At 29.1% G+C, this 24,868-nt stretch overlaps 1 protein-coding gene across 1 annotated transcript in view; it reads right to left on the bottom strand.

The window, feature by feature from the left end:
- LOC142328320 (uncharacterized) overlaps nt 1-24,868 on the bottom strand; it is a 73,715-nt gene that overhangs the window by 39,782 nt on the left and 9,065 nt on the right. The window contains exons 4-7 of the mRNA XM_075372026.1: nt 19,414-19,635; nt 17,920-18,032; nt 14,901-15,135; nt 3,894-3,963 (exon numbers count right to left, since the gene is read on the bottom strand). Of these exons, the coding sequence (XP_075228141.1) occupies nt 3,894-3,963; nt 14,901-15,135; nt 17,920-18,032; nt 19,414-19,635 (640 nt within the window). The remainder of the gene's footprint in view (nt 1-3,893; nt 3,964-14,900; nt 15,136-17,919; nt 18,033-19,413; nt 19,636-24,868) is intronic.

The following is a 24,868-nucleotide window of genomic DNA, read 5'->3' as shown; positions in this document are numbered from 1 at the left end:
TATTGAACAGAATTTTTTTGGAAATATTTTTTAATTATTAACAAATGTGCCTAAGAAAAATAAGACCTTAATTAGGCGAAATCTCAAGATACTGAGGGTGACCTTGCTCTCCAACCTCACCTCCTTGACCTTTAAAGTTGAAAATTTAATGGCATCAATGCTCCATATATAAAAGTAATATCTACCCAAGTTTGGTCAAAATCGGTTGAGTAGTTCTGAAGATATAAGGTGCCACTTTTTTTTTCTGTTTAGCCTCCGGGAATCACCATCAGGTATTACTTCAGAGGATGAATGAGGATATGTATGAGTGTAAGTGAAGTGTAGTCTTGTACAGTCTCAGGTCAACTATTTCTGAGATGTGTGGTTAATTGAAACCCAACCACCAAAGAACACCGGTATCCACAATCTAGTATTCAAATCCGTTTAAAAGTAACTGCTTTTACTAGAATTTGAACGTTAGAACTCTCGACTTCGAAATCAGCTGATTTGCGAAGACGCGTTCACCACTAGACCAACCCGGTGGGTCAAGGTACCAAACACCGTACACACACATACACGTACATACAAACATCCCCAAAATTTCCATCCACTTTTTTGAGTTCCATAGGTGACAAAACGTAAAGATCCGTTGAAAACCGCATATGTTCAAATTTGAACGATTACCATACTTTCACTTTTATAGCTATATCGCTAGGCGTGAAAGAAATACAAACAATATTTTCTTTGTGAATTTAGTTTCTGTGAGACTTGCTAACGTTTTGTGACACTCGCTAACGAAGCTTTTCAGAACCTGTTATTATATGATTTTTCTTCTTTATTCACCAGTAAAATATATCCTGAAAGTTTGTTAAATTCTTCGTGAATCACGATGTTTAATGGTTTTCTAGCAATTTTTTTTTATAATCTACATTAGTTTTTTCCACCGAAGTTGATGAAATCATTTCCAAATAATTAGACTTTTTCTGATCGTGTAAGGTAAAAAATTTGATGTGAACACCACATGACTTCCTTGTACGCCTATTAAATTACATATACACATTAAAAAAAAGAAGAAAAATACATAAAATTTTATTTCTTTAATAACTTCTGATATATTTTTTTAATTGTTATTATTGAATTATTATTTATCGTAATTTTTTTACGATCAGGGGTTAAATTGATTAATAAATCAATTTATTTAATTAAAAAAAGTTAAAAAAATAAAAAAGATGTCTGATTCGAACCGATGTGGAAAAAAAAATGTCATTAATTAAAATTTTATTTGGCTAAAACTCTGGAACCAACGAAAATAAATACCGCTTACATCGTTGAAAGACTCTCAATGAGGGCTTATTACTACTGCACTTAAGAAAAAGTACAAAATCCAATTTTTTTTTTTGATTTTGGGCTTTTTTGGACACTTTTGGTTCAGTCGATTACAATCAAAAGGGTAGGTGCACAACTAGATGTTACAACAGTCCTAAATCCAGAATTTCAACATTCTACGGCTAATCGTTTTTGAGTTATGCGAGATATATACGCATGTACGTACGTATACGCCGAAACTAATCAAAATGGATTCAGAAATGATAAACCGAAATTTTTCGCGATCGCAATCTTTTCCTTCGTGATCACTTCCTCTACTTCTTACAAGGAAGTAATAAATGACAATCTTAGTTTTACGTGTGCCCTAAAAACTACTTAACCGATTTCGCTGAAAATTTCACAATTATTATTGTTTAAGTGTTACAGTTCCATATATTTGTTTCCTAGCATGAAATGTTTTTTTATGTATAGGAATGACTATACACTCAAATCTAGTAATAGAAAAGCATTGCCGGGTCCACTTGTAATAAATAAAAAGGAATGTAAGATTTTGGGTAAATGAGATTCGGGTTTCTCGGCCGACTTCATGTGATAACATAAAATGCGTTTCCCCTTAAAAAAAAGTCCTCTGTACGTAAAATAAAAAAAATAAAAAAAATCTCAATAACTTTAATTATATACTGTATTCTACGGACCTATTAAAAAATTTGAAATAATTGGTACAGAGTTCTTCTCCCATCCCACCACTGCAAAATTATCATTACAGATTTTAGATATAAAAATAAAAAATTTCACCTTTATCGGCAAATACATCAAATTTTTATTTTAAACGGAAATATTCTGAAATGAACTAATTACAAAGAATATAAAAATATTCTATTACAATAAAAAAACGAGAGTAAAAGAAAGCGTTTTCAACAGCAACGTGTTTAACAATTCGCGGCAAACAACATTTTTAAACAGTCACTTGCGATTACAGTATACAAGTACATCAAAATGTAATTCAGTTTTATGTCAATTTAATTATTTATTGCATGTTTAATTTAGCTGAATATAAATATTAACCTCAATTCATTGTTAACGAGAATTTCTTAACTATAATTAATTACAAAAATAATCGAATAAAAGATCAAAGGAATAATTATTATTAAAATATAAACGATTATATTCAAAAATTGGATATTTCAGAGAGAAGTTCTGAATTGTAATTAACCAAACGAATAAAAAGGAGTAAATTTGAAAAGGGTAAATCTGAATTTTTGTTTAAGTAATTTTAACATAGTTTGTTCCGATTACGTTTTGCGACTAATATCACGTTCATTAAACTAATAAGAATTTATATAAGAACTATATCTTTGCAGATAAGTATAACATAAATTAATAAGCTTTATAAACTCAGTATACCGATCGATAAGCAAAACAATAATCGTTTCATAAAATAAAATCAGAATAGTTGGTTTCATGAAGTCAGTAAAATTGAAGGATGGACTTATTTTATTCTTCAATTACGTTTCAGTTAACCAATAAGCAACTTAATTTCATAACTAAAAATATTCTTCCAAAAATGCCTTTACTTCATTCAAGGAACTGAAAACTAAATTCAACTAATAGGATATTGTAATTTGTATATCTTGAAATAACTGAAAATAATTTGAAACTGTATATAAGTAATTAAGTGTGAATATAACCTAAGTTTTGATGAATACTGTTGATTTGGAAGTCAGGTGTGAAAACTCGTTTTTTTTTTAATAACTAGATGATTTTTTTTAACTAGAAATTCTCGTTTCTCTATAAAAGAAAACCCCTTTTAAATAATCTAAAATTAGACTATGGAAGAAGTTCAAAAACTCTGCACATATGACTACAATGGATTTTGAAGAATTAAAGGTTGGAGATAATATATCACGTACAAAGATAAAATTTATACTAGTTACATCGCTTTATTACCGAGCTTATCATTTCAGAAACGATATTAACATTGTTATGTGTATTTTTACAGTATCTATAATAATACTCTCTTCAGTAAAAGTTTCTGTTTTTTTAAATGTTCCCCTATCGAAATGGATAAACGATTTATCGGCGTACATTTCTGTATTTTTTTTTTTTTTTATGAATTGTGTAGACACTGTATCGATGTAATGTTTTTATATACAATGTTAAATAAGTTTTATACATGTAATTAGGTGTATATTCTAATGCTGTGCAAGACCGATGTATGTATGTGTGTATATAAATATATATATATATATATATATATATATATATATATATATATATATATATATATTTACGTCTGCTTTGAAAAATAAAAAAGAAGTGTATTTATATTGAAGTGAATAATCTTTTTTGTTTGTATTTGGAACCTTTAATTTGTATCTTATAAATATTTTTTTTTTAAATTACTGAATTTTTATAGATAATTACAGCTACATTTTTCGGGATAACCCCCCTGATTATTCGTTCGTAAAAAACTTCCTTCTTTAAAGTCAGTTACAAATGATATTTCTGTTTTGTAATATATATAACAGAATATGATTTCAATAGTAATTCGTAACTTAATTTCATAGATAAATCATTAAATACCATACCTTATAAATGTGTTTTTGTTGTACTTCTTGGTACAATCTACAACTATTCTTCTGTTTTGAACTAATTTGACTAAAGAATGGTAGAGAAGGCGTATATCTTGTAACGGTGGGGATTTTAAACGCGAGTGGGGACAAAATGTAATAGTAGTAGTTTAAGTAGTATTCTATCAGTTCATTGAAAATATAACCCTTATAACCTTGGAAATTTTACAATAATATCAAAGTTCCTTCAGTTGCAGTAGAAGGAGTAATGATAATTAATACAGTCATAGTATTAAAAAGGAACCACGCCGACTAAACGGACAATTTAATTATCAATTTCAGAGCGGTCGAAAAGTTGCTGTGCGCTAAAATTATGATCTAATGACGATACTTTCTTTATTATTACTTTGTATTTTATAGAAACGGATACTAAATAACTGGAATAGTTTATAAAAGGTGTTGAAAATGACCTCCTCCAACATCAATACAACCTGCACACATTTCAATTTGTTTTTAAACACTTTAACCAGCTGGTTTACTGGAATGTCTCGTACGTATGCCGTTATTGCGGGTTTTAATTTGTTGTTAATCGTGGATAGTCTATAGCGATACACTGCTTGTTTCGCTGCCCTGCATTGAAAATAATCTGGGGGAATCAGTTCGGGCGATCGTCCACGCCACAAACCCCTCGAAATTATTCGTTCATCAAAGACATTTCGTAAAAAAATTATTGACTTGTTAGCTGTGTGCGCTGTGGCGCCATCTTGTTGGAACCAACCATGATTGTTTTCCTCTTCTTAAATGACGAATTAAGTTTATTAAAACACCCCTATTAACTGCATTTTCAAATAAAAAAATTGGACCTACTACGCACGTTCTACTCATACCGACCCAGACTCCAATTTTTGCTTCGTGGAATGATTGTTCGTGTAATTCCTAGCGTTATTTGTCGACCACAGTCGTGTATTTTGTGAATTAATATACCCTTTCGGATGAAACCACGCTTCATCTGTAAAAAAGAACGTAATGACGAGAATATCCACGGAATTTTGGTCAATAAAACATTTAAACCATTGACAATAACTTAGTCTTTTGGCATGATCTCTAAATTCTAGTTCTTGAACACATCTTACTTTGTAGAGGAAAAGTTTCAATTCTTTCTTACAACTTCATGTGCGGTAGCAAGTCCTGATATCTTGTTCTTATAACGAACCCACAGAGCAACCAAACTAACGCCGAAAGAATGGAATGTATTATATAATTCTAAAGCATACTGTACAGCGACTTTCACACTGTAGCACTGTAGCATTACTTGTTACATTGTTCCAACCGCAAGATATGTTTTGCTTTTAAAGACATTAGTACGGAGTAAAAATTGAAAATCTGTTATTATTGGCAAAATAAATAAAAAATGATGATGGTATTTATTAAAAATTACGTAATAAAAAAGTAATCAATTTCTTTGTTCATGTCTGAAGTAATATTTTAGTCAAAACAATAGGTATGTATTTTCATTAGTTACTGGGAGGATTAAATAAAGTAAAAAGCTAGCCGCGTGAGACCGTCCATTTAAATTTGTGTAATTTTTGCCGTGATTTTGCATACTTGTAATATCTCATTCGGCCCCGGAATATACACTGTAATTAGTTTTTCTGTAGTCTATGTATGCAAAATAGAGATATTTCTTTTTTTTAATTGATATGCTATTTTTAAGTCTATTATTAGTTTTTCTTTATTTTCCCCGGTTTTTCTTGATTAACTATTATTCATTATATTACTTTCTGTTATTCTGTGCGAAAAGTTTAGTATGATTATTGCACTGAAGAGTTTAAATATGTTGGTAGAAATGTGGTTAGACGGAATCGGATACATAGTTAAGAAATGTAATTATTAAATATTGCACAACGCTCGGAACCGTCATTAATTATTTTAATAAAAAAATAAATGATGTAGATAATTATATTTATAGTAGTTATATTACATGCGGGGGTTGACCGAATTGATTTTGCTAGTAATAAAATCAAGCCGTACTCTTTTGCTCTGAAGCGTCTTAATAAAACGCTAAGCTTGTAATCATTATTAATTATTTACTTTAACGACTTATATTCTCGTATAAAGTAAAATGACATCTCTAGGGATTCCATCAAAAAGTCAGAAGTGTTTTTTAAAAAATAAAAAATGGACAATAAGATAATAATCTGGCACCCGTAATTATGAATCGTGTAAACCGTGGTTTCCTTTTATGAACTTTTTTTGATGTTTGGTGTTCTTGCAGAATCCAGATTTTTCCAAGAAACCTATCTAAGATTCTAACAAGTACACTGCGAAATAGCCAAAAATGTTTTGTAATCGTTAGGTAGAAATAAATAAAAAAACATCTTAGATTAGAAAAAAATATAATTGAACGAATTCATTAAATTATAATATTTAAATTACTAACTTTATTATGTTACAGTAACAGATGATAGTGAAGGGGGATTTCATATAGTATTAGTGAAATGTTCCTCTTTCAATTAGAACAACAAAATTGAATATATTATTACTACAAATAATTAAGAAGATTATGTCACTAAATTACTCATATTTGACATTATAAATTACTATTTTATAATTAATAAAAAAATGTTAATTAAGTTTAATGATTTTTTACATTTTGCCATTCTGTTCTGTAAATTAATTTAAAATGTATGTTCTATTTATTTTTTGTATTGTACAAGTATTTGTATTATTTACTGAAAATTAAAATGTCTTAATTTAAGCTACAGGATATGTTAATAACTGTTTATATTAATTATATTTTTTATTAAAAAACATGGATGCCAGGATTTAGATTACTTAAATTCTCACAAAAAACAAGTAGAATTTTACAGATATTAATGAAATTACCTCTTATCTACTAAGATATTCCCCACATATTTCAAAGAAGAAAACAAAAGCGGTTCTATATTCTAGCAAACATACATACTTTTTAATTTACGTAAGTAACTTTCTATCTTTGGTAAAATTGTTTATCAACCCCCTCCTTTAGAAACTCAGCTAACAATCAACTAAATTTTTTATGTTCATTACAAGAGTTTTTAATTAACCTCTGATTTTTCGATTTTCCAGTAAATATAAACAGTAAAATGAGTTTCTAGACAGTTAAGTATTTAACTACTCTGCTGTTTGGATTTCAGTTTTTTGTATGTATCTTTTTGGGCAAATGCTGCGGAAATCTTTTTTTTTATCCTTGGAAAATATAATGTATAATTTAAGTACTGATTTCAATATGTTTTTCATTTGAAAATTTTGTATGTTTTTAAAGCAAGTGTAACAATTTATCGATTACTTTATGACTATGTTCATGATTTTATTATTATCTATTATTGTATTGTATCTATTTTTTCCACAATGTAGAATAATTTAAAAAAAGTTCGGAAATGTATGGAAATATGAACGTTTTTAAACATATATAATACGGATGAAACAGGAAAATTGTATTTGTATTGTATTTCTCCTGAAACAAGTTAAGTTAGGTATTTATTACAGGTGGGGATATTTATTCTACAGGTATTTTAAAATACCCTTGATTAAATAAAATAAATATTTTTTTATTAAATTAATATGAATCAGTAGATTAATCTACACTAATATTCATTAATGAAAGAGAGGCAGTCAAGTAACGAAACTTGAAATCCTAATTAAGAATAAAACAAAAAAAACAATGAAATTTACTCATTTTTGTACTCCTATATATGAATGTGTTAGGAATGTTAGGTTTATACGGTAAAACGTTGTACTCTCGTTAGCATATCTGATTACTTGGAAAGTGTAAATCTACTATTTGCTCTTACTTCCGTCAGATAGCGCCAACTGCGTTTCTATTAAATAATTTTCTAACTGAGATTTGATAAACAGTTAAATAAATTTTAATACTATTCTGCATTACTCAAACTTTAATAAAATAAATAAATTAAGTCATATCAAATTTAAATTACTTCATGTCACATTAAGTTACTATCTGCAAAGAAACTCTGCCAACTCTCAAAACTAGATCAAAATACTATTAATTAAACTACAATCATCACGGTGGTTAGATTGAAATAACCTTGATTTTATCGTGAATGGGTTGAATTCTGCAGGAGCAGGGTTCGGCCCGATTAATTTAAAATAATGTAGTTTTACAGTTGTTATGTTACTCTTATCATATTCCGTTAACTCCATCACGCAACATACAGTTGCCCATGTGAGATGCGATCCTAAAGAAACCTTGAGCTTTATTGATTGTGATTGCAAATGCCAATCGAATTGGGAATTGTGCAATATTTTAAATTAAAATTGCGTGTATCGGTCAGGATCATATGGGTATTCGAGGAATGAGGACTTCTTCAACTTCGAAAGGCCCCGTTAAAATCGTTGCTTCTACTACCATTAATTTCGTAACTTCAAGTCGCGTGCGCCGTTGCAGAGTTTTGGCTGATTAATATTCCGCAACAGGATAATTGGCACACCTATTTTCAATTTTAATATGTGTGGTGGTATCCCTGGCAGATCAAGTGAGTTTAGAGTTTGGAATGCTTTGGAAATATAATATTGCACGTGGGAGTCTCGATGATTTGCATGTTTAATGGCGGCAACCTCAGAGCTGAATGCGCAGCTATTCCAGACGAAGCAAGAGCTAAGGCTATGTCATTTTTTGATCGAACCGTTGCTAGAATCAATCTAATGAGGAATGTTTTCCCAGTTCCTCCTGGCGCATCCAAGAAGAAGGTCCCGCCAACTCCGTCATTTATCATTTGCATTATGCGATCATAAATACCTTTCTGTTCACGCGTTAATTTGGGAATGTTTGATTGGACATATTTAATCCGGTGGTTCCGAGTTGGAATCCCGGTCAGGCATGGCATTGTCATGGGCTATAAATCATTCATATCATCATCTGAAGCAATGCATAACGGTGGTTTCGGAGGTTAGAAAAAAACGAATACTTAGTTGTGTGGTTTCAGTGTTACTATTTGTGAATTTTGTTCTTTGCTTTTACATAGCAAAGAACGCTAAATGACCAAAAACGATTGTTTGGTCATATATATGTAAAAAAATAACCTAACGATTTTTTGGTCATTATGTAGGGATATTATTTTCTGTGTATTTAACTATTTCGACTTTTTTTGTTTGCATAGTTTTAAGTCTATCTGGGCTGCCGGCCTCCATGGCGCGAGTGTTAACGTCTCGGCCTTTCACCCGGAGGTCCCGGGTTCGAATCCCGGTCAGGCATGGCATTTTTCACACACGCTACAAAATCATTCATCTCATCCTCTGTACAGTAATGCTTAACTGCGGCCCCGGAGGTTAAACAGAAAAAAAAAGTCTATCTGGGCTATAAGAAAGTTGGGTGTTTTAATTTATTTACTGTAGGTCATCCTTCTTGGTGGCTTTTATTTTTGTTTGGTGTTTTTTTTTTTTAATAAAATACTGATGTTTTAGCTGTTAAATATAATTCAAAGAAATTTGTTACTTAATCAGTTGTGATTTTGTTTACACTGGCAACGGGGCCATACGGGCTCTTTGTGATTGGTCGTTGTGTTTGACAGCGGCCATCTTGCATTGATCTGATTGGTTTTTCCTTTGTTTACATTTCCATCTGATTTATTAGCCTCTTATTTATTAAAAAAACTGTACAAATTAAAAATAGATAGATAGATTTATTAAAAATAGATGAAAACAATCTTTGATGCGGGTTATATATTGTGCTAAAATTTGAGCTCAATCGGTGCAGAACATTTTCAGTTTTTGGAGCGTACACAAACGAACCTAACATTTTTATATATATAGATATCCTATGTATATAAATATTCCGAATGCATATATATCCTATTTTCCTTTCCTAGGTTAGTCCTTTTTCTAAAAGGGAGAAGCAATTATATTTCTTTGTAATGTTATTTGAATAAGTGGTTTTATGATTTAGAAAAATTAAATTAAATTTGTGTGCAAATATTGAACGATGTATATGAACGTATATTAAAATGTTAATAATATTAATTATACTGCACTGTATAAAGAAAATTTGTATCATACATTTTGTACATTATTGTTAATTTGAATAAACTGTTTTATAATTTATAATTTGTATAATATTTATCTGAATGTATTATTTTTTTTGCGAATGTATTTAAAATAATAATTTATATAAAGAAGAATTTGATTTGTTTAAAAATAACGAATTGTATGTTGAATATAGAAATGTAAGTAACCATATAAAATTTTAGTCCAGACGGTATCTGTTTTGGGTCGAACTTTTTCTATATGATCGTTATTTTTTGCTTTAATGCCTTCGAAATATCATCAGAAATGATTATTTCATTATGCACCAGTTGAAAAAGTCCACCAGTGGACTTCCTTGTACGCCTGTTAAATTACATATACACATTTTTTTAAAATGAAAAGTACATAAAATTTTATTTCATTAATAACTTCTGATATTTTATCATTTCTTTTTTTATTATTATTGAATTATTATTCAATTTTTATTTTTAATCAATATATAGAAATTAAAAAACAAGGAAATGAAGTCAAATTCAAATCTATGTGCAAGTCGAACTATGTAGAGCCTGAAACAAGGTCTCTAGATAAGTGAAAATTTAATCACATATAAAAGAGCACTCAAACCTTCAAATACATTTTGAAAATTTTAAATTGGTTAATTAGAAGAGCATGGGAATATTTCAAACATACTTGCAATTTAAAAAAAAAACTATTGTTTTTTTTTTTAAATCAATGTCTTGCAAGCTAAAAAGTTCAAACATCATAGTTTTTCTTTTTTCTTCTTTTTTATTTGGGGTTGGTTTACATAGGAGGAGGCCAAAAAATCTGCTCGCAGATACCACAACACGCCCGTATGTGGTTATGTCGGGTTCCAGCCCAACTATTCGGGTCGATCAAGCAAGGACCAACTAAAAAACCACTCTCCTGTCAGCGGCATGTCCAATACCAACCTTTCAGCATCACTCGGAACATGCCGCCACCAGACATCAGAAGAAGGGAAGCCAAGCCACACAGAATGGACCACAATGATCCCCAGACTCGGCGACCAGCAACCCACTACCCAGACGCAACACAAGACAAGACTAAAGAACGTAGATGCCTTAGCCGCTAGACTTGAACTAGTCTGTATTCCATTACAGAGGCAGAACTTAAGTAATTCAAAGCTTCACACAGCTTAGTAAAGGCTTAAAAGCCTGTTTCCCAAAAGAATAATGACCAGTAAGGATCGATCACAGTCAAACATTACTTGCTTCACTCACACTTGCATACCCATACACTCATACACATCGTGGTTGTCTTCTGTCCGACTTCAGTGGAGTTCTGACAGCTTCTTCGACATAGGTGACCCTGTAGGACCCCCCCCCCCATGTATGTATTACCCCATATGTATTTTCATACATATAGACTGATTATGTTATCCTACAAGATCAGAAGATGTCTACAGATATGAAGAAAAAATATCTTCCAAAAAGAATAGTATTAAGGGAAATGTTTTGTTATAAAATAGTTAGATACCTTAATCCGAATTCATTTTAAACTTTAATGATATATGATATTAAAATTCAAAAATTAATGTTACCAAATACATGAATATTATTATTTGTATTAGGCTAATACAATTTAGTCCAAAACTTTAAATTTTATTGAGTAAGGAGTTTTCACCAGAATAATTTTATATATTACTGCCAGTTCAGCTATTTTCTGACTTAAGTCATATATTTTCCTCCATTGAATATAACATCTTTACCAAATTACCAAAATTTGTAATAAAAATTACAATCACTGCATTGTCAATCAACTATGTAAAAAATTTAACTATAATAGACATATTTATAATTATCCAACAAATATATCCGTAAAAATAGATATTTGCTATTAGTAATAAAAATGGCTTTATTGTTCTTTATAAATGTTACAAATTGTTTCTTTCAAACATAAACACTTCTTCAATGTCTTCAAAAATAAAATTTGCAAGAATAAAAATTTTCTTTCACACTAAAATCAGATATATATAAACTTGTAAGCTTCACAAAAAGTTAAGTTTGTAAGATTTCACACAGGATATTTACAATGTTTACTTTTAAGTATATTCATGCTACAGTTTGGGATACAATTTCCTCTAGTCTATCATTTTTTTAGTACACATGTTAAAGCCATATTTAGTAATAAAAAAGATAGTAAAAGATAGATAAAAGATAGTAACGGAAAAGATAGCTTCTGCTCGGTAGAGATTTTGAAAATTGTCTTCTCTTTAAAAGTTTCTTTTTCTAAAAGGGTAATCTCAGGAGCGAACTGTATGTGATCCAATGCAGTTCACACGTTTTTCATCTTCTTGGAAGTTAGTCATTGTGACCTTCCTTAGCAAATTGAGCACATATCTCAGTTTTCAAGCAAGATGTTAGTGTGGCCATATGCTTGACATTTGAAACATCGCTGTGGGTTGGGAATGAAAGGTCGTACTCAAACTGACAGGAAACCTACTTTTATTTTTTCCTGTGATACTGGAAGGTTGAAAGTCAATATAAGAGAAGATGTTGCTTTTTCCATTCTGCTCTGCTGTTTCATTATACGTTTCACTTCAACATCTTCACATAAGGGCCAAGCTCATCAGCTATTTCAGTGATGTCCATATTCAAAAGATCTAGGCAAAAAATTACTCCCCGGTTGGTATTTATAGTTTTGTGGTATGTCGCACTTAAATGTATACGTCCATATTAGTGAGACATAAGAAAGATCCCTAGCCATGTGGGAATTTCGGGTAATGAACGTGCAGATTCCGCTGTTAAAAACACATGTAGTCAACCATCTGTCACTGATCACCAGTCTCGTTACTGCATCCACTTTTATTAATTGTGTAAAACACACTCTTTGAGCAAAGTGACAGGGTGACTGGACTGCTATGGTAGATAATAAACTTCGACATATCAAAGATACCATGTTACCTTGGGACTCCTACAGAAAAATTCACTAAAAGGAAGTGGTCCTCTGTCGATTGCAGACAGGACAAACAAGGGCTACTCATGGGTACCTGATGTCAATAGAATACGCAGCATAAGATGTTGATGCATATATACATGATGCCACTTAAGTGTGCCTGTATGCCCTATGTGGCCTTACATCAAAAATTTAAACTATCCAGTAACATTCACCATATCCTATAAAATGATAGGAAAGGGTTATATCTGTTATTCCTATGGAGTATAAATATGTTTCATAAAATCTAATATTTACCAAGTTCTTGTATTGTGTTGCATTTTTTATTCTTGAGCAAAAGATTTTTTGTTATTTTGTTTAAATCATTATAGTTTAAAACTTAGAATTTTTATTTTTTGTTATTCAAGAAGGGCTCTATACACCGTTCATGGACTTTATTAAATTTTATTTATGTTTGTTTAAATTTTATGTATTTTTTCTGTTTTTATTTTTGTGTTTCTGTTTAAATAAATTTATTTTATTGTTATGATTTTGACTATGATATTAATTGTAATTTTTTAGTGATATTAGTTTTAAATTGTTAGTGTTATTTTATCTCTGTTATTTGTTTTAAGTTTTAGTTGTTTTTTAATATTTTAATTTTAATCTAGCTTTAGTTTTTAGTTTTACAATTTTTTTCTTATTATAATATGTTTGTTCCAGGTGATGATGCTAGAGCGATTTTTGCCCTCAAAAAAAAATTTACTCTCAGATAAAAGTATGACTTTCCATTTTAAAAAGTTGACAGACTGAGACCCAGTATCAATAATTATTTTTTAACATTTATACTTGCTCAGTTGTGTTTAATGGCTTGAATCTTTTATTTGATTCTATTTAATACAAGCTTATTCGTAATATAACATATGATAAATTGGTGAATCTGTAATGTAACATATTTACATGAAAATATGAAATTGCCATTTAACAAACAAGAAATCAAAGGATGTAGCTAGCTCTTAGTCAAAGGTAGAATTTAAGAGAATTCTAGATTTTCATATGATTCACTCAATGTAATTTCATAAAACTTAACAATAACAAAACAATCTTATCTTAGTTTTTTCTTCAATCTTTTGTGATTAAATTTGATACTGAACAAAGTGCTTCAAAATTAAAATTACAGAATCAACTAATAAGTCTGAACTGAATAAAGAATTTGCCAACTTCTACCAGTTGGCAAATTCTTTATAATAGAAAGTCTTTTATAATAGAAAAAAAATCATGAAACATCTTTGTGATAATATTGCTTCAAATGGTTTAACATTGAGATAATAAAAAATATTACTACCTCAACTAATTCAAATTTTATATAAATTCATATGATTATAATACTGATCCAGGAAAAGTTTGTACGAATATTATGCATTATGATATATATATATATATATATTAATACTATGTGTAAATATTGTTATAGCTTACTGCAAATGTGAAAATATGTAATGAGGGTTCAAATAGCATTGAATGGAATATTATGTTTGTCCCCAGGACTGGTAATCTTTCCAAGTGTGCCATACTTCTCTATGTATGCACCCAAGATTTCTAAAAATAATACATTAAGAAAAAAGTGTTAAACAGTAGTAGAAATATGTATTGGACATACACCTAGAATGATAAAATTTTAGAGTTGAAAGCCAGCAGTAAGCACATGAAAGATAAATAGATTTTTATTAAAATAGTTTATAATGGAAATAATCATATAAGTACAGTGATGTGCACATGCAAACACACACACACATATACATATATATATATATATAACTTATCATTCACATTATTCTATATATATATATAATGAAAGGTTACAAATTATAAGAACTATCTACATACATTTGTAGTGAAAGATCTCTTACATGGCTTCCATAAAGTCCAAATTTTAGAGCAATAGAACATTTTTTGTTAGCATACATTGAAAGCACAATTTACTTGTAAAAACACATAACATGGAATATCTACAAAATCACATAACTATTACTACATGTCTTTGATTTTATTATATATAAAATGTGCATTGTACAAATCACACATTTTATAACTTAACATTAAACATTGGTAAGCCTTTAACACCCAAATTTGTGACTTTAAACAAACATCCATTGCTATTATTTTCTTGATCACCTTTTGACAGAGTAATTCCTATATTCAGATTAGCAGTTGTCACATACAGTTCCTCCAAATTAGGTCCACCGAATGCAACAGATGTCGTTTGTAATGCTGGCACTGGTATACTTGAAATAATTTTACCTTTTACTGGATCAATTCGTAAGACCTAAAACAAACAAATATTTTGTAATAATAGTTCAAAATATCATACAACTTTGTTTGTACACGTCATCCATTGAAATTTTTTTTAAATGAAAGTGATAAAAATAAGGTTGAAGTTGAGATGGTATAATTTGATTTACCCTTTTTATCTTAGTAGCTGAATAGCATTTGATTTAGAAAAACGTACTTTGTAATGGCTCGTAAAATCAAATTATTCAAATGTTGGAGTTCAACACTGGATATTTACAGGTGAATGCAAGACAAAAGACAAATCCTACAAAGAAATTATTTAATAAAATAAATATAAAGGAGGAAATGTAAAAAAAAAAGGAAGTCATCCAGATGACTGATTAAGTTAGAGAAGACAGTGCATGCAGATGTCACTAATAACATACAGGGCATTCGTAATCACAAGTTCAGGAAAACATGTTTTTCGTCCAAGTCTAGTCTCTATAATCCTGATATTACTGTGCAGTAAGAAATCCAGGTTGAAAATGTTCATGAATAAAATTAAAATTGTTCATGAAATTAAAACTTGAAGCTTATCAGAAATGTTCAGACTTTTGGGTGAACATATTTATCAACCAAAATAAACATTATTTTAATTGTGCTGTTTTGTCTGATAAAGTTACATTTCACATCAATGGTTGTGTTGATTGTGACATAAACATAAATAAACAGCTATACATTAATGAACTCATTAATGCGTAGTTATTTATTTATTTATGGGTGTCTGAACAGCCCACTCAGGTAGTTTAATATATTCATAACTCTACAAAGCTTCAGGTATGGTTTGGACCATCAAGATCCATTTTTTAGCCTAATAAGCCAACACAAGTAACAACTATCTACATACACTTGTAATGAAAGATCTGGCTACCAAGAATTCCAAATTTAAGAACATTTTTAAACATTTTTTGTTGGAATACATTAAAAATGTAATTTACTTGCAAAAATAATAACATTGAATTTTTTCAAAATCAAATAATTACTGCTGTAGTAACTGTCATCCAAAGCATTACTGAATGCAGTTGGGATGAAATTTTGTGGTAAAGTTTCATTATTATTTTTTTTTATAATTACTTTTTAATTTGCATTTTATTAACATTCAAGACTTTATTCATTGTGTATAATATGTAGGATATTCTCAGAACAAAATATTGATAAAAAAAGATCTTGGACTGGGGTAACTAAAAAACAGTATTTAAATATATTCATTAAAAATACATAAACAACTTAACATTTTAAGAAAAATGAAAAACTGAACATTTCATTTTGGGTGCTACATGAGCAAAGATAAATACAGTATGTTTGGAAAGTCGCTGTGCAGCATGCTTTAGAATTATGTGGTGTACTCTGTTCTTTCTACATTAGGTTGGTTACACTGTGGGTTTGTTGGACGTTGTTCAGTAATAAACCAAGTCGTCAGTTGTTGTGTTTTGACTGAACATGTTTAGTTTCGTTTATCGGAATCAATAATAGCATGAAACGTTCTTTCGGTAGAACACATTTTTCTCGTTGAATACACCTTTTATGAAGGTGACAACTATACTGATTTAGTGAAGCACAAGTTTTCTGAAAAGTTTCCAAATACTCCTGTTCCTTACTGTAAAGCAGTTTGAACTCTTATTGAAAACTTTCAGGTAACAAGCTCTGTTGAAGACACTGATCAAAGTGAAAGCCCACCTAAATTAAAGGAACAGAAGCTGCTTGATATTTCGAATGCTATGGCCAAAAGTCCATCAAAGTCAATGCGTAAGTTAGCACAGCAGCAATATGTCAAACTTGCTACTGCAAAGAAAGCTGTAAGAAAAGAACTGAACATTTTCTCTTACAAAGTAATGTGGTGTTCAAGAACTGAAATCTACAGATCACACCAAAAGACTAAGTTATTGTCAATGGTTCAGAAGTTTTACTGACCAAAATTCTGTAGATATCCTCAACATTATGTTTTTTACAGATGAAGCATAGTTTCATCTGGGAGAGTATATTAATTCACAAAATACACGACTGGTCGACAACTAATGCCCATGAATTACATGAAGTGAAAACTGGATTCTGGATCTGGTGTGAGTAGAACACACATTGTGGGTTCAATCTTTTCTGAAAATATAGTTAATAGTAATAGTGATCATTATTGTGCTGTTTTAACAAAATTCATTAGTCAGTTAACAGAAGTGGAAATCAATCACAGTTGGTTCCAACAAGACGGTGTCACAGTGCACACAGCTAACAGTTCAATGACTTTTTTTATAAAATGTCTTCGGTTAATGAATCATTTCAAGGGGTTTGTGACTTGCATGGTCACCTGATCTGACACTCTCAGAATACTTTCTATGGGAGGGTAGCAAAACAAGCAGTGTATTGCAACAGACCACGCACAATTGACAAACTAAACACCGCAATAACAGCATTCCAGTACATCGGCTGAATAAAATGTTTGAAAACAAATTGAAGCATGTGTAGTGTTATATTGATGTTGGAGGAGGTCATTTTCAACACCTTTTATAAACTTTTCCAATTATTGTAATATCCATTTCTATGAAATAAAAATACAAAGTAATAATTAAGAAAGCAAAAGAATTAAGAAAGTAATAATTCCAGTGCACAGCAACTTTCCAAATGCTTTGTATAAAACACTTTTCCCATTGTTCAAAAAACATGGAAATAGAAAGACAACGCTCAAAGATAGAAGGAAAAAATTGTAAATGGTGTAACAGCCCAGGATATGATAGTTCTACAAATCTTTCAAAGTAAATTAAATGTAGTAAAATAATAACGAACTTACTTGTCCTCCCTTAAAGTTAGCTACAAATAACATTCCTTCTGTATCAATTGTCATGCCATCTGGTATTCCTGGAATGTCATTCTTCTTAAAATCAAATACAACTTTTTCATTTGCTGTATTATTAACAAAATATTAATGATTAGAACTAAAAAATACATTCATTATGAAAAACAGAATATACAATATTAATATAATATATATATATATACAGAGTGTTTCTAAAATGATGGCCTGGCTATACTTTTTCAAATTCTACTAGTAAAACTAAACAAAAAATATTCTTAGGAAAAATGTCAATTTCTCGTTTGTTCTCCCCTGTCTGCCATTTTTTTTTTTTTTTATTTAAAAATTTATATCTCAAGTTCAGATAGACGAATCACATTAATATTTGATAAGTATCTTTGTAATAAAGTTTTAAAATTAGCAAAAAATAAATCAGGACTTAAATACCTTGCAAATTACAAAATGGCGATGGCGGCCATGTTTATTTTTCAATCTGTTATAGCTCCATAAATATTAGTTTTATCAAAATTTATGCTATTTACTAAAATATTAAGCCTTTTACTTCGAACAAAATGACATTTTATTTTTGAAAATTGATTAACAAATAGCCAAGTTATGGGAGTTTTGGGAGTAGCCAAGTTGTAATTTTGGATCATAATTATTAGGTCTATTATTGTGAGAAAATTATTTCTTAATTTGATACTAATTTACAAACGATTTTTAAGAAATTGCATAATGCACAGATGTGTTCCAAGCATTATAGGTATTCATTTGACTAATTATTGACAATACCATAAAAATAGATGAGTTCAGCAGTGAAATACCACAAATCAGATCTCTGTTTTCAGCAAAAGTATATCTCATTGTCTTATATAAAAGTGTAATTTTTTTTATTATATATTCTATCCCTAGGTGAGGATTTTAGATCTAAATATTCAAGTGTTTTTTCTTCTGTGTTTTTTTTTTTACATTCTGAGTACATCATCTGAGTACCAGCAATTGGCAGTTATGAGTGAGAATAAGAAATAAATCATATGATTAACCAATAAACTAGTTATACTATATTTAATTAAATTCTCTGGGGTGTTCAATTTTATATGCTTTTTTTTATATTAACCCATCAATGGGTAACTGGTAACATGATGGCTGCCAAGAGTTATAACTATTGACTATGATTATACTAAAGAAAAAAAAAATTAATAACAAGCAAGTTATTTTTATATACACCTTTATTCCCATTTAATTGTATACTTTGAGTGATAAGGTCTCAGTAACCAGCATTGTCTCAGATGTGGTCAGCCTTAATGTGGAAATGACTTTTTCCAAACTGTAATTTAAATGACAGTTTATAGTGAGCATAATACCAATAAAGATAAATGTTTCTTGAATTAAAGAACCCAAGTTCAACCACTCTTTAAACTGACTAGGATTCCTACCTACTAGTCTTTTTACTTATTCTTTTATTTATTGTAAAATTAAATCTATACTTACAAATTATTCCTGAATCAATGTTAAAATCATAAGAACTAATACAAAATTTGTAAGAATCAATATAATACAATATTTTGTTATCTGAGGACCATGTTAAACCATTAGAGACTTTGATCTTATCTAAATGTTTTTTTACATTTTTGTCTCCCTCTAAGCTTATACTGTAAAATGCACTGACCGGTTTAAAAATTCTGTCAGGTCCTTCTGGTTGACCAATTGTACCTATAAAATAATTGAAATTTTTAAATAATTAAAACATTCACAATAATTTAAAAAAAAATTTAATCTTTGATGTTATGTGGCTACTTATCAGCAAAATTAATAGTGGCACTGTTATTAACAAAGCCTTTTTTCAGATTAGGAAACATAATCTGTCTTGAATCTGTTTGTTGTTTGTTCATTTAATTATTGATTTTTCATTTACGAAAGAGAAAATTGATTTCTAAGATTAACTGGTTAAAAATGCCAACAGCATGCAGTGAAACCTGCAGCCAGCATTATTTAAATGTCGTCTGGTGTTTAAATGGTTCTAACACAAATTCAACTCATTTATAGTTTACCAAACTATGTGGTTTAACAATTTTTATCTTAATAATAAATAAATAGTAAAATAAACATAAAGAAATTATGGAAGAGAACATGTCTGAAATAATTAATGATCAATGGGAATTTTTCCCCTGCTAGGATTTTATTGTTACTTCAAATCATTCAGTTTAAAGGATGTTACTCCCTGAGACATTTTAGGTACTGTAGAACTATCAGGTGTAACAGAATGCAGTTTACTGTTTCGCCCAGAACCCAATGCAAATTTCATGCTGTTCATGCATGTTGCGATCATGGTTTTCATGAACTAAGTACAACATTAGCATATTATACTTAATATTGCTACACACATATCCTGCTTCTGTTAGTCTATTCCCAAATTTTCTGTTATGTATAGTGCTTATATATATAAATATGGGTGAATGTGTGTCCAGTCTTACAAACAGGATCATGCTTTTGTCATAATGATCTCTTTGGTACAGTAAAAAAAAAGTTATACTTACTGTAACAAAAGTATATTTCTATCTAATATTTCATGCTGGTTTGATTTTACTGCAGATTTGTTTTAATTTTCAGTGTAATTATCTATAGTGTAATTTTTTGTTTAGAAAACCCTAAATTTATTTTAGATGGTTTGATTGTTTAGATTGGTGTAATGTATCTTCTTTTTGTCATGTTTAAAGGGGACAACTTATCAAAAGAATGCAAACGACCACCATGAGGTAAACTATATCCAGAACTTCTTAATAATAGTGACATATAGGAACCAGCTTACACATGACATGTTAAAGTAAAGTAGCATTGGCCATTAGTATTGCCTTTAATTCACATCTTTTTATTAACCAGGATGCACTTACTGAGCTATTTCAGTGATAATCTTACATTGAATTATAAGGAATGGCATGATTTGAACCCAGAGCATAATGTAATAATGCAAAAATCGATGAATCATTAAAATTTGACACAACTGAATTACTTCTTAAGTAATTAATTTATAAAATGAAGGTTTTCCAGTAGCAAAACACGTTGATATATTCGCAAACAGAAAGACATTTCAGGAAGTTAGATTTTATTTAAGTTATATTGTTATGGCAGACATGTTAATCCTTAAAATATAGTTTAATAATTAAGAGTGTATAAAGATACTAAAATTGTTTGTTTTAAGTAGTATAATACTCATTAAATTTTAATAATTACTGTGTTACAGTTATGCTCTAGGATTCCATTGTACTATGTATTTTAGTCTATTTTCTAATCTATTGACAATTATACAGAAAACAGAATAAAACGTCCAACTACTTGTAAAAGTTTAAAAAAAAATCTTCTTTAGCAAAGTTGTTCATTTTATAAATTTGATTTATGTTTTTATAAATTTTGATTTGATGTTATAATCAGTAATATTACTTTCTTGGTTTGGTTAACAAGCAGTTATTTAAATTACACCTTTCACCACGAATATAATCAAGAATAAAGTAGAATAATAAAGTCTTTACCTTTTTAATGTTGTAATTACCATTATTTTTCTTAATTTTTACTAGAAATTTTTGCCAATTTAATTACCTTCCTCAAAGTTGATTATTTAACCAACAGTTGATCTGTAACACTGACTATGGAACACCAGTCTACTCTTTCAAATAAGATACCTTATTATTTTAATTAAAACTATGCAATACATCCCTGTGGAAGGCAAATAATTTATCAAAAACATTTTGGTAATAAACTAAAAAACTAACGATCAACTAGGTAAAAGATGAAGTTTTTTATTTTTTTTTATTTTCAGATACAAATGATTAATAATGTAAGTTTTTTCAGTGTTACAAAAAAGTTGTGTCATTTAAATTAAAAAAATCTACATTAATGTAAAATCTAATGACTCATCAACTAACCTATTTCAGTGATTCATAAAATATGAATAAATATTTATTTATTTATTGTTTAGCAATGAATAAATTCTGATTCTACAACCAGACCTATAATTTATCAACATCATTTAATATAAATATAATTTTTTTTTATTGAGTATAATACATTCTTACATCTCAGACCAGAAACTGGAGTCAGGTTTCTGTAATCACTAATGCTCTAAACAAGCAAAGATCTGATAAAAATACTTTGGTAACTATTAATTTTTATAGATATATATTTTTTTTAGATAACGATAATAATTTAGTAAATTAATTCTTTTATTGTCCATATCTTCCTCTGTACTAATTGATTAAAAGCAAAACAAAATTCAGCACAATCCACCACAGTACGGAATCAAATAAGATTTCTTAACTTATCTCATTATTTTTCTTTTTTCATTTATACACCAATAGCGCTTTCGAGGAATTCCTCATCATCAGTTGGTAAAAATTATTTTAAAAAATTTTTTAAATTAACAAAGGTTAAAAAATTTTAAGGTTTTTACAACCTTAAAAAATAAACTTAAAACTTTTAAAAATGCTTTTAAAAACTTCAAAATCATACATTAAAATATTGTTACATATTAACATGCAGTCGAGCAATTAAAAAAATAAAAATCTTAAAAATTAATAATGATCAAAGCTGCTATAGATAGCAGCACTTTTGTCAATGCCAGGTAAAAACTAAATTATATTATTGCAGTGCTATATTTAGTGGCTGGCTACAAACATGTATAACATAAAGAATTTAAAAAAAATTTAATTTTTTAATTGTTTGACTGTATATACAGAGTGTTTCACGAGGAATCTGCAATAGTTCACAACCATATTTCGCTTATCAAAACAATGAAAAAAGTTCATATAAATATAGAAACACTTCGTTAGCGAATTACAGCTAGTGAAAGATTTCGCCTAGATCTAAGCTTCCCCAATGAAATGAGGTCTTTCTGAAATTTTTTTGACATTAATCTAGAGGCGAAATTAATGATTTTCTATAGTTTTTTATCTGAAAAGTTTAATAAAATAGGTCCCACAACTGTATCTCCTTTGGTTTTTAAGATATCTAACTTAAAAACCAAGTCAAAGATACAACTTTTTAATGTTTAACTTAAAATAACTTTCTTAAATAAGTAATAAATGCATAAATTTTTCAACAAAACTTGTAGAGAATTTAATTCTTAAAAATGTGATGTAATCAATATTTATGAACACTGAACACAATATTTTCAAATTAGTTTTTATTGAAAACTAAATATAACTAAACATAACTAGCTGGTATAAGCAATTCAAGAAACAATCATATCTGGAATGACACTTATCTGCACACCACCTCAGAATCAAACTACCAATGTTGGTTTTTGATAATGTCTGGTGTGGTGTAGTAGGAAATATTTTGATTGGACCATACATCCTTAATCGTCGACTGTGTGGGGAACCTATGTAAATTTTCTTTAAAATGAACTTTCTATACTTTTAGAGGATGTTTCACTTGTAACGCAAGCACATTTTGATCGCCATGTAACTCAGCATGTTAACGAAACATTCCCAAATAGGTGGATTAGCCGAGGAGAACCAATTGCATGGCTGGCCAGATCCCCTGATTTGAACCCGTTAAATTTCTTTGTATGGAGACACAGGAAGTCATTAGTGTATGCTCAATGATCAAAAATCCCAACAATGAATGTAAAATTTTACAAAGAATCATGGTTGCTGCCCAAGAAATAAAAAACAGCCCACAAATGTTGGAGGAGACAGGTGTCCTTAAATCATCGCACAAAGTGTATAATGCCAATGGAGGTGGACAATTTGAGCAGCTAATATAATACTCACTGTGTTTATCAAATATTAAATTAAATAATTTAAATGAAAAATATTATGGAATTTTTAAAATGAGCATTTGGTTAAAATTATTTTGAGAGAAATAGGCTTATAATTTAAATTTTCATTTGCAGTGTTCAGCTTTCATAAACATTAATTACATCACTTTTTTAAGAATTAAATTCTCTACAAGTTTTGTAGAAAATGTTTATGCACTTTATTACTTATTTAAGGAAGTTATTTTAAGCTAAACATTAAAAAGTTTTTTTTTGATCCCAAATTTTTGGTTTTAAGTCAGATATCTTAAAATCCAAAGGAGATACAGTTGTGGGACCTATTTTATTGAAATTTTCAGGTCAAAAACCATAGAAAACCATTAATTTCGCCTCTAGATTAATGTCCAAAAAATTTCTGTACAACCTCATTTCATTGGGGGAGCTGAGAAATCTATCGCTAGCTGTGACTCGCTAACAATGTGTTTCCAGACTAATGTTTATATGAACTTTTTTCATTGTTTTGATAAGCAGAATATGCTTGTAAAGTATTGCCGATTCCTTATGAAATACTCTGTATATATTATATATCTAACAATATTTTAATGTGTGATTATGAAGTTTTTAAAAAATGTTTAATTTTAACCAACTGATGAGGAATTCCTCGAAAGTGCTACTGATGTATAAATGAAAAAGAAAAATAATAATATAAGGTAAGAAATCTTATTTGATTCTGTACTGTGGTGGATTGTGCTAATAATAATATAAGGTAAGAAATCTTATTTGATTCTGTACTGTGATGGATTGTGCTAAATTTTGTTTTTTTTTAAAGATAATAATATTTAATTTAATTTAATATAAAATAATAATTAAAAAACATACAAAAATCACATTAACCATATAAAACATAATATCTACTTGATAACTAACATGTCAATAATGTTTGATACCAAATAACTAACGAAGAAATTAAACTGTAACAATTTGCCAAAGAATTGTTTTATATTTTGGGAATGTAAACACAAATCATTTCATTTGTGATTTTAAACTTTAATTAAAACTATAAGAACTTTTGGATCCTTTCAGTTCTAGAAACTGTATAGTCGTTATTTTAAGGAAAGCAATTTAATCCACATTCTGGATCATTTAATTACTACTTAATATTATTCATGCATTCCTTAGTACACATATAACACC

This window comes from Lycorma delicatula, chromosome 7 (genome assembly GCF_047948215.1).
Source record: "Lycorma delicatula isolate Av1 chromosome 7, ASM4794821v1, whole genome shotgun sequence".
Classification (NCBI taxonomy): domain Eukaryota; kingdom Metazoa; phylum Arthropoda; class Insecta; order Hemiptera; family Fulgoridae; genus Lycorma; species Lycorma delicatula.
Note: the sequence above shows the minus strand (reverse complement) of the source record. Positions and strands in the feature narration are given on the sequence as shown.